General features: G+C 35.0%; 1 protein-coding gene across 2 annotated transcripts in view; it reads left to right on the top strand.

Moving 5' to 3' along the window:
- LOC115889552 (growth factor receptor-bound protein 14-like) overlaps positions 1-12,496 on the top strand; it is a 637,553-nt gene that overhangs the window by 612,230 nt on the left and 12,827 nt on the right. For both annotated transcript variants that reach the window (XM_030909589.1, XM_030909590.1), the window contains one exon: positions 3,920-4,144. In XM_030909589.1, coding sequence (XP_030765449.1) covers positions 3,920-4,144 — 225 coding nt within the window. The remainder of the gene's footprint in view (positions 1-3,919; positions 4,145-12,496) is intronic.

Below are 12,496 nucleotides of genomic sequence, written 5' to 3' on the forward strand. Positions count from 1 at the left end.
TCATTGATCAAGTGATTTTTGACAAACATTTTTTATATGAAGCCTTTTCCATATTTGACACCAGAACTTGTAGAATGTAGAATGAGAGGAATGTCACCAAGAAGGGTTAATCAACGCGACCTTAAAGTTCTATTGCCTTCTTGAGTTATAACTCATCATACATGGGGATCTTCCTGTTGTAGGGGGGACAGGGTATTTCAAATACGCCTTTGACAACAGATGCTCATTCTCCGAGGAGTGGACATCTACCTCCTACGAGGGTATACACCCTTCCAGGGTTGGAGTTTAGCCCGCCGTGCCTTTCACAGTCGAAAATCTCATCTTCGGCTGAGGTACCCGTGAGGTGGAGACTGGAGGATCTGTCTCCATTTTCTCCACCTCTTTAAGAGCACTTGCATACACACCGGGAAGATCGTTTATATTGCAATCGATTCCAGCACCGGCACCGATTTTGCCGATGATTTGTGTGCAGTTGTACTTGGTTCCTACTTGTGTTATACCAAATCTTTAATAGAGCATATCTCTCTTTCTCTATTACCTCCATGGATTTGAATTCAATTCCTATTGTAAGGACCTGACCATGGCCCATGACAACGGGGTGAACCCTGGTGCCCCAAGGTTGAGACCAGAAAAGGCTAGTCTTCTATCTAGCCACGCATCCTCTTGACCTGGTCCCGCCATCGTAGGATTTAGGTTTTTGGTGAGGTTGTCTCCTCTTGGTCCAGATGGTTAAGCCAAAACTTCTCACACCCTCTGTCTGTGAGACATGACCAAAGACAATAGAGGGTGCCTGGTATGAAGGACAGGGTGGTCCCGGCATCGTTATACGTTGGTGCAATTCCCTGGCCACGACACTACAGCCAGGTTGCTGTCTTGACAAGTTGATTTTGAAGAGACAACGAGATGCTCCTTAGACTCAGCCAAAGGGCCAGAGGAGATTCTCCTGGCACCCGACTAGGAGCCCCACCAATGACTAAAGAATACAAGGACATGTAACGCCAAATATACGGGCTGCAGTTGAATTTGTGACCTTAGACGCCATTTTTTTGGACATAACGAATGAGTCATCAGCGACAATTTTAGCGATTTTTAGTAGTTGGTTGTGTGTAGTGAACCTAATAATATAAACTTTATTACAATGGCAATTTGTTCAGCTATCAAGTGTAAAGGCGCAATGATAAGAAAGAGCCAGGAGTTACGTTTTATAGGGAAATAAACAGTCCACTACACCTTTTTAGCGTTATTGAATTTGATAATTATTTTTTTGATATTATACAGGGTGTCTCAGATTTTAATCGGGAAAATTTAATAGACGATAGAAATTGCAAAAATAAAACAAAAAGTTCATATCAACTTGTAAGATTTAAAGCTTCCTCTTCGAGATACAGGTTGTTAAAGTTACTTAAAAAAGAAAAATAATTTAAGATATTTGAAAAACTATTTAATCGATTTTGATATAACTTGACCCGTTTATAATACTTACTATGGGACTTAATTTCATGTAATTAGATTTAAGTTCAATGGCCAGGGGCGGCGGTGGGAAATCACTGTTATATTATTTTAAAGGAAAAAAATAGGCAGGCCACTGCTTTTTTAGAAGTTTAATATTATTTTTGGATTTAGTAATTAAAAATATTATTTTTTCGTCTCCTGACTTTTTTGTCTATCTTGCTTACTTCTTGCGAAAAATATTAAATTCATTTATTCACTCCACCCTGGACAATAAATTAAATAATGGTTAGTTACAACAATTACAATAATTGTTCGAATTGATAACAACTAACATCAACGCATTTTCTACAACGACGAACTACGAAATGAACTGCGCTTGAAATCTGGACCGGATTTTCTTTGACATCATTGATTGCGTCTTGGATTATAAAAATTAGCTCTTCCCTAGTGTTGACTGCTGTTTCATACACCTTTGCTTTTATTATCCCCCACAAATAAAAATCCAGAGGGGTAAGGTCTGGGGACTTAGGTGGCCCAGCGACTGGCCCTAAACGACCAATCCAGCGCTCGGGATAATTTACGTTTAACCATTGTCTAACAATTCGAACAATTATTGTAATTGTTGTAACTAACATTATTATTTAATTTATTGTCCAGGGTGGAGTGAATAAATGAATTTATTTTTTTTTCGCAGAAAGTGAGCAAGATAGACAAAAAAGTCAGGAGACAAAAAAATAATATTTTTAATTACTAAATCCAAAAATAATATTAAACTTCTAAAAAAGCAGTGGCGTGCTTATTTTTTCCTTTAAAATAATTTAACAGTGATGCCCCACCGCCGCCCCTAGCCATTAAACTTAAATCTAATTACATCAAATTAAGTCCCATAGTAAGTATTATAAACGGGTCAAGTTATATCAAAATCGATTGAATAGTTTTCAAATATCTTTTTTTTTTCTTTTTTAAGTAACTTTAACGCCCTGTATATCGAAGAGGAAGCTTTAAATCTTACAAGTTGATATGAACTTTTTGTTTTATTTTTGCAAGTTCTATCGTCTATTAAATTTTCCCGATTAAAATCTAAGACACCCTGTATATTATGTACTTGATATGTGTTATACGTCGATACTAGTTTTGTACCTTTTGTTAACATTTTAATATGTTTTTTTCGTAATTAATTAGTATGATACCACTGGATACACCATAGGCGTAGTGAAAACATTTATCAAAAATATAAATATCGCTTCAAGCGGCTATCTTAAGAAAGATATGTGCCACGGCACTGTTTGGAAGAATGGTCCCAGTTTGTTCTCGGGTGCTATTTGTCCTTGTATTCTTAGTCATTGAGCTCCACCAACGGTAAGGTCACGCATCAAATAGGGAAAGACAACAGAACTTAAATAGATAATCAATATGTAAACCAGTTCTACATGCGGGACTCTGTAGAAGTGGACTGACTAACACTTGCGGTGTATCACTAGCTTTGCCAGAACTCCAATGTAAGGACATCGAATTGGCGAGTCATCAACTTGAGGGAGGAGGGTCATGGTCAGGTCCTCACAATAGGAATTGACCTCAAATCCAAGGAGGCAATAGAGAAAGAGGGACATATCCTCTATTAGAGATACGGGACAAGACCGGTATCAGGTCTAAGGAGAGACCAAGTTAAAGAGGTGGAGAAAATGGAGACAGATCCTCCAGCCTACACCTCACAGGTACCTGAGCCGGAGGCAAGCTCCTCGACTGTGAAGGACACGGAGGGCCAAACTCCAACCGTGGAAGGGTGTGTATTCTCGGAGGAAGAACATCTCCTGTCAGAGGAGGATGGGAAATATCCTGTCACCTCTACAACAGAGGTATGATGGGTTACAGACTGTGTGATGACTCAATGAAGGGGGGCACAATAGATCTTTAAGATCGCAGTGATTAACACTCCCCCCCCCCTCTCACTCATTCAACATTCTATGTAAACCAGTAGTTTATTCAGATATTGAAAAAAGACGATCATGCTGGGTCTTAATCTTGATCTTTCGCAAATCTTGCACTGTTCGGTCTTGGCAATATCAAGCCAATATCAGTCTCGCTCATCACTGCCTACAACAGTTGTAGTTTGTAGTTTATTAAATGAAATATATTGTAGAAATTTTCATAATCTTTACTGAGTGGCTTATAAAATGTGACCATTTTTAAACTGAAGTTTCTGCACATTTAGCTCTCCTAAAATCATATACCTACTAACTAATTCTATATCTTTTTCAATAGATCTATTTTATAATACGGTCTAGTCAAATTGTGCCAAAAAAAATCCCGGCGGAATGTTTTGAGGGTAATTTGATTTCTTCTATTCTGTATGTTCTTCTATTGCCAACAAAATTTCGCAATGGAACATTTAAAAAATTGCAGTTTTTGCTTATAATTTGTTTATATTTTTTGCTAGATCATTATTAATATAGTCTTTTATTTTCAGGGCATTTTTACTTCGGGACAGTAGTACTAAGCCAGGTATACTTGTCATTTCGTACATGTGTGCTACTGAGGTAAAGCACGTTTTTGTCGTACCGATTGTCCAGATTGATGACGAAACAGGAGATCATATGTATCTAGTGTCCTGTGACGGGAAATTACTATTCTATAATGTACACAGTCTGATTGATTTTCATAAATTAAACCTAATGCCGCCATTTAAGCAAAAGTAAGTATGTTACATATTAAGCCTTAGTATTAAAAATATCTATACTTACTAAAAATTAGTGATGGGCAAAACCGATTAATTTCAATAATCGAGTACTCGACTTTCAATATTTAAAAATACGTTTTTTCGCCCGTCCCTTGTTGTAAGTACTCGTTAACGCCAAGCGCCAAGCAGTAAGTTGCGTGCGCAGGGCACATATCGTCGGTGAAATGTGATAAAATGTGAAACATTTTTTTAAATTTTATGAAAATTATGTATCATTTACGTGGAAAAACGTTAAAAAATATAAAACTGATTAGGTATTATGGAAATTATTGTACAAGTAAGTAATGGTTATTTAAACTATTTATAGCATGCCGACGAATTGCTCGTATATAAAGAATTTCGTTTTTTCCCTTACACTTTACGAATACCCCGTATTTACAGAACGGATCGACGCAGAGTCGGACTGGCCATATTATCTATATTTAACTATTAGAGAGAGCCCAACCCTTCGCGGGTCCCCTTCATAGTTCATTATTTATTCTTAACAATATTTGCTTTTGCATTGCATTATGGCATTTGCATTGCATTGGTTTACCTTGCATTAGGGTAGTTCCCTGATTTCTATACAGGGTGAGTTTTAAATGAGTGCAGATATTTTCAGGGCTGGTAAATATCGACAAAAGAAGCATAATATTTTCTCTTTGCCGTTTTTTCAAATAAATCCAAAACAACCGAGTTATTTCACTTTTTAAATTTGCCCAATTTTTTGCTATAATTTTGAGAATCATTGGATTTTCTTTCTTGTAAATTTAATCTACTACATATGTTGCCATATTACAAACAAAGTATGTTTTTAAACTAAAAATTAAAAAAAATTCCAAAATTTTTTTCTAAAAAATTCAAAATTTCAAAAAAAAATCGCGCAAAAAGCCTTGGGTCGAAATATACTACCCCTAAAAATATTTGCACTTATTTAAGACCCACCCTGTATATAATAGGGAAAAATTGACCAAAACGTAAGGCGAAAAAATACGCAAAAAATCCACACGGGCCTCTTCTTACATTGCCACCCGGGCCCCTTTGACCTAGTGCGACCCTGGATCGGCATACTGTACTAAAGAAACATACGAGTAAGAATCCGTGTGTTTGCTTTAGCGTGATCGTAACGGAAATTACGGAGATAGCAGTATTTCGGTGGCTATTTCAGATCACTGGGAGTTAGCAGATATTATTGAGTTAAAATAAAAAATTTTCTTTGATGGGAAAAAATCTATTTGCTTTCCCTACTTATAGAGTATTTTTTTTTCTCTTTCTAATGGCATAAAAAACTTATTAACGTAAAAAATGGAGTTAGCAGGTTATCACGTTTCACTGACGATATTCTTTCGGTGATGAATGGCAAGTAGCAAGCGACGAGTGATTCGCTTTATCGCTTGATTTAGTTTATTTCAGAGCATTGTCGATGTAGGTCGTAAAGTTTTGTCCTATGATACGCAACGGATAACAACGTATAAATTTGCTACCTGCAATGTATGTAGAAAATTCGCTCGGTTTTTATCGAGTATGTCACATTAAAACCGGGTTTCAATTTATTTCATTATAGGATCGCTTGCGTTTGTCGCTCATAACTCGTCACTTGCATCGCTCGTTCTTAATCGAGTACTCGAGCGAATTTTCTCTCGAGTTATCAAATCACTACTAGAAATGAAACACTTTTTTAATATTCGGTATTTAGCCGAATAGTGCACAGTATTATGGAAAAAAGTGCACTAAATTATGGAAAAAACGCAAAACTCTAAATTAAAAAAATAAGACGTAAATTTTATTATTGCTAAGTTGTGGTGACTAAAAACTTAGTAGGACAGTCGCTGGCAATCATTAGCAGTCTTACGGCAGGCGCCTATAATAATTACATGGCAGTCATAGGCAGTCTTCTTCGCAGTCATTGGCAGTCGCTTGGCAATAAGTTGATATTTTGGCGGTACATGTACATTTTTTACCCAAGTGACACACCCCTCGCTTTAAGCTAACCTTTGGTAGATATAAACTCTCCTGTACATTCGTTCCCGATAAACACATATTATTCCAGCTGGCAAAATACATTTAGTCCAGGACACTTATTTTCAATTATATGGTGCTCGTGGAAAAAATGCCCTAAAGCTGAATTTTTGTGGATAGTTAGTCACTGTAATCCACATTAACATACTAAAAGTCCCCATCCCTCTACAACATTTTATAATTGAAATTTATTACTTATAAAATTACCTACAAAATGGTGTATATAAGTATATTTATTATTTGATGAAACCAGTGGCGTGCACCGAGTGCTTAAACTTATTATATTTATTACCTTGGTCAAGTTCATCGTTTATGAACAAAATATTAGCTAAATATATTTTTAAAATAATAATAAATTATAAAATATTTAATCCAGAAGAAAAATATTTTTGACAGTAGCGTACAAGTACACATTAAAAAAAATGAACTTCAAGTTTTAAGAACAACGTAGGTATTACTTATATGCATTAATTCGAAAGGATTAGACCTATTTTAGGACAACATAAATATAAAAATGACATATCAAAAATATTTTGGAAGATTATCCCTCCGACCGTGCAAACCACCTCAAAAATACATTTTTTACTTTTTGCTAAATATCTCCATTTTATAAACCCAGTGGGAGCCATTCACCACATCAAAGTTTTAAAATTCAAAAAAAATTGTTTCACAAAAATTATTTCATTATCACTCAATTATCTTCAATACAATTGTGGACAAAAATGTATAGATGTCTTTGATGAGTATAAGAAAAGATCTTTTCACCAAAATTCAAGAACAGCTACGTCGGTATGAAAAATCCTCTTGCTCAGACATATTATTTTCAGAGGATACAATAGCAACCTCAAATTAGGCTCGTTTTTTTTTTTCTAACCAAAACAATAATAGTTCAGTAATTGGGGATTTTTGCTTGGAAAAAATTCCGGAAGTTTTGCAACTTTGCAGGTTTATAGGTTTTGGGGTCCCTAACTAAAATCCATAAAATGCACATTCCCAGACTTACCGCCGGCGCCGCCATCTTGCCAAGATGGCGCCCAAAATCGGTATTTTGTGAATATCTCGAAAACTATGCGTTTTTCGCGAAAATTTGTGGAGAGCAAAATTAAAGAGAATAACATTTTCTATAAAAAAGGTATTATAAAAATTTTCGCTCAAGTCAACTGTTTAGGCACAAAATCCCTGGAAATTTTACAATTTCGCGTAAAATATGATATATTATGTATAGTCGATTTTCCGAAATCGAATGTCGATTAAGGTTCACTAAAACTAGTTTTAGTTTAGTTTCTTCAATTTTGTCATAAAACAGTGGCGTATCATTAATTCGCTCATTAATTTATGAATAATAAATTTTAATTATTGAAAATGTGTACACACATCTAAGAGGTAAAGTACATGGCGCGTTTATTATTTTTTAACGTGGTCTCCCCGGAGGCCTACTCCACTAGATAAATTAAAAACTTTAACTTATCTGCACAAGCCCGCCGGATCTAGCTCATTGATGTCAAAGTCGATGGTGTCTGCTGTGTTGGGCTCATCAGGGTGGTCTCTCAATACGTCCAACTCTTCATCTACAGCCGCCAGAGGGATATCTACAGGCAAGTCCAACTCCTCTTCATCGTATTCGTCGTGTGACGCTTCAGGGACGTTGTCACAGGATTTCCCATTGCAGTATGCACAAATCATTGAACATTTTAATCCTGCTTTTCTGCATCCGCGGGCTTTACCATAGTTGTTGGTTTTGCATTTACAGGATAAAAATGCCAATAGGGATTTTGGAGCTGGATCTTTCAACGTTGTGACTCGAGTAATGCCTGTTATTGTTTTTTTCTAACCCTATTCTTCGGCATCTTTGGTACAACCAGACCAATGCTGAACCTGGTGGTAAGTTTGCAATGAATGCTGTCCATCACGACAATTCATATTATTAATAATGAAGGTAATCTTCAACAGTGGCCGAGGGATACGTCGAGGATTCTATCAACAATAAAATTCAAGTATCAAATAAAATTTTAGAGTGTCAAATACCGGGATCAATCCGTTGCTTCTTTATAATGGTGTTTAATAATTTGTTTACATGATGAAATATAACAAAAGAGACATATTAAAAAGCCACGTAATAAAATAAACAAAAAAATAAAAAAATATTTAAATGTCAACCTCACTTCTTTAATATTGACACTTCGAGTCTTTTTTGCTTGTCAATTTGCATGTGCCAATGAAAATTTGTGTAGTGTAACAACCCAAATTCGTCAACAAAGTTGAAGAGGTAATATTTTTGGCCAACTGTATAGCAAGAAATTTAAATGAAAGCAAAGGAACCTACGTTGTGTTAAATATTTTTTTTTATTGTGATTACCTTGGATGCGCCTCGACAGAAGCAATATTTTGGGAAATTTGAGGAGAATAGGTTATGTAAATAAAACGCTAAATTTGTAAATAGCCCTACTTATTTTATTAAATGAAATGAAAAGAGTGCCGTACTCTGCCTGGAATTCATATGTAAAAGAGCACGGCAGAGAAAACCATGATCACTATTCCAGAGACTCTAACTATGCTGTATTTAACTTTAATAAAAGAGAAATAATAATAGTATAGAAGCTGTCCTCATACCAAAGTTTGTAGTTTTATACATTCAAAACATGCCACATTTATATCATTCAAAACTGAAGAGTGTTTGGTTAGTTAGCAGGTCGCCGCCTGCAGGTACTAAGGTCCTGGTTTCGGATCTCGAAGCTAAAGTTGGATGTTTGGTGTAAATATCTTAATATTATATTTATTGCTTTTAGTTGCCCTCTGCGAGCTAAGATATTCGCCCAGTCACGGTCGAAAAGTATTAGTAAATTCAACAAGGCCCTTGTTCTCACCTCGGAACCACAAACATCGACACGACTGGACAGCACATTATTGTATTTAGATTACTTTTAAACTGAAATTATTTACACCATAAATAGTTTCCATTAAATACATACACATGTTATATGATATATTTCTCAGATGAAATAAACAAGAAAAAAACTTTAATACAGAATATTAGAACAGAAAAATAAAATATATGCTTTAGTTAACATTAGTTAAATAATGAGAAAATATTTACTTTACCTTTAATAACATTCTTTGTCACAAAACTCAACAACCAAAAATAACATCAATGCGTCTCGAATCGTAGTCTCAAAGCTAATCCTTACAACTATTATCTCTGGTCGTCGCCTCCTTCCCTCTCCCTACTTTTTTTAAAAAAAAAATTCAGTTTTCAAGCCGATGGCGATGCAGCCACATTTACTGTACAAAAAGCCCTGGAAGATAGCTCGAAAATTCGGTAATATTGGTTGGCGAGGACACCGATTTAGCGGTGTTATAGTTGTTTAAAGCTAAAGTGGATAATGTGTATATGTTAAGACCCGGAAAATCTTCAAAACTCAACTAATGGATATAAAACTGCTACATTCTAAAATCGGGGCTATGACATCCTCCATATTATTTTGCCATGCGATATCGGGGTACGATACCACCTCAGCGATATTCAATGATACATTTATATACACCATTGTAGATAATTTTATAAGTAATAATTTTGATAACTATCGATTTTTTAATAAAGCTCATTGTATCGGAGATATTTAGCAAAAACTAAAAAATTGTACCTTTGGGCGATTGTGCGCAATGATTTTTTTTCCATCAATTTAAAGCAGGGCGCATTGAATTAGGTTCACACTATTTTAAGTTTATTGATTGTGCTCATATGTTAATTAAGAAGCACTGTGACTCCGAAAAATCAAATTTGTACAAATGCTTTTAAAATTTTTGCAGTTATTATTATCATGTTACCATCATCATGCCTACCCAGTGGCAGATATCGGCTCAGATCATAATCCTCTCGTTGCAAACTTCTGTTTTAGATGTAAATTGCTATCAAATCAACGAAGACCTCAAAAATATGATATTCAAGCGCTAAGACAGCCTGGAGTACAGGAAAACCTGAAAACTGAACTCGACAAGCTTTGCCAAGAGAACGACCCTAGTCAGGAAATTACAGCTAATAATATCTGGAGTAAGCTGAAAAGAAACACAATTGCAGCCACAGAAACTGTTACTGGCAGACAGAAAAAAGTAAAATCCAAGCCTTGGATGACAGATGAAATACTGACTCTGATGGCTGATTGTCGAATTGTTAAAAACCAACAGGACAAATATAATGAAATAAATCGGAGTATCAAAAGGAAAATATTAGAAGCCAAGGAAAAATGGACCCAGGAAAAATGCGAAGAGGCTAAAAGACTCCATCAACTACACAACTCCTTTAACTTTCATAGGAAGATAAAAGAAATAACTGGAGAAAATAAAAGAAATACACTAACGTCAATCAAAAACAGACAAGGAACAACAATTCTAGATATAAACGAACTGAACGATACATGGAAGAATTACGCGGAGGCACTGTTTTGGGATCAACGTACCCATAATCCTGCAAACAACTTTGGAAATATGGAAGGTCCAAAAATTCTTGAGTCTGAAGTCAGATACTCAATAGATTGTTTAAAGAACGGGAAAAGTCCATGTCATGATGATATATATGCTGAAGTTCTAAAGCAGACCGACATTAAACAGCTCACATATCTCTTTAACGTGATATATGATTCTGGACAAATCCCACAGGACTGGCTAAAGTCCACGTTTATCGCCATCCCGAAGAAAACAAATCCCAAAAACTGCGGAGACCATAGACACAAATTACCTATAACAGATGCCAAAGAAAGCGACTGCATCGGAAACCGCTCGGCAAACCCCACACGCCTATTGAGTGGTGTAAATACACCAGTCGTTTAGTCCGGAAACGTATGCTGTGTCGTATTCGCTTGCTGGAATGACATAGTGCGTGGTTATATGTTTCTTTTTAAAAACGGGTGTAGGATTTTTGTTGAACTTTTGAACTGTTATTTCTAAGATTTGGTAATTTGTATATCTTATTTAAAATGGGATACAAATGTGTTTATTTATAAGGAAAAAAAAGATATTTATAGTATAAAAAGTTAATTTATTTAACAAAATTTAATTAAAAATGTGACAAAATAGTACCTTTCTATTGGTTCTATCGGACTTTTTTCGACTATATAAATCTTTATTTATAAACTTTAATGCATCAAATATTTTCAATCTAATAAATCATTTAATGATGTAAATAAGAGGAGATTTCTCACATGGGTGGTCAAATTCTATAGTTTTCATTATATCAAACCTCTGAGAAATGTTTTCAACTCAAAATGCCTTTAATTATGTTTGACTACATCAATTAAAAGGGTCTTCAAATACATCAATGTGATATTTGTCTAAAATTTGCAAAAGAATCCGAATCTCTGGATAACTCGAAATTATTTACCCATTTAAAAGCCTTTGATCATGAAAGTGGAAAAATTTGTTCATTTTATTTACTGGAAATGGAAAAATTATTTATATTAAATTTTGATGAGTTTTGCACTGAAGAAAACATTCAGAGGCTGTTTGATATAATGAAAACTATAGAATTTGACCACCCATGTGAGAAATTTCCTCTTATTTACATAATTAAATTATTTATTAGATTGAAAATATTTTATGCATTAAAGTTTACAAAAATAAAGATTTATATAGTCGAAAAAAGTCCGATAGAACCAATAGAAAAGTAACTATTTTGTCACATCTTTAATTAAATTTTGTTAAATAAATTAATTTTTTATACTATAAATATCTTTTTTTTCCTAATCTCCTACGAACTGATATAATATGACGAGCAATCTATTAAATTACTGTGAGATTATATGACTCGATAACATATTGGTGCAGATTATTTTCACACAAACAAATAATAACCCAAACTATACATTGATGCGGATTGTCTATGAACTCTTTCTGAAGGTCACAGAAATCTGAACGCGTAATTCGGTGTTCTTTCGCATCTGTTGTAGTTAATTTGTGCCATAGACTCATAAGCTTAATGAGTCACGCACTTAAAGCGTTTCTTGGAGTCATCCATTCTAAAATATATAGGAAGTGTGAAGAGATGAGTGGCGACACACAGTTCGGCTTTATCAAGGGTCTCTTCTCTGTGAAACTACTTGTACAGAAATGTTATGATCAGAGGCAAGATGTTTTCATCTGCTTTATTGACTATCAGAGAGCCTTTGATAACGTAAAACACGAACCGTTGATGGAGAGACTACAGGAGATAGGCGTAGATGGCAAGGACATCAGAATAATTAAAGAACTGTATTGGCAGCAGTCGGCGGAGATCCGTATTGATGGTGATCGAACAACGGAACCTTCAGCGTATTGAAG

The sequence above is a fragment of the Sitophilus oryzae genome, unplaced genomic scaffold (genome assembly GCF_002938485.1).
Source record: "Sitophilus oryzae breed Bouriz unplaced genomic scaffold, Soryzae_2.0 scaffold_815_pilon_pilon, whole genome shotgun sequence".
Taxonomy (NCBI): Eukaryota; Metazoa; Arthropoda; class Insecta; order Coleoptera; family Curculionidae; genus Sitophilus; species Sitophilus oryzae.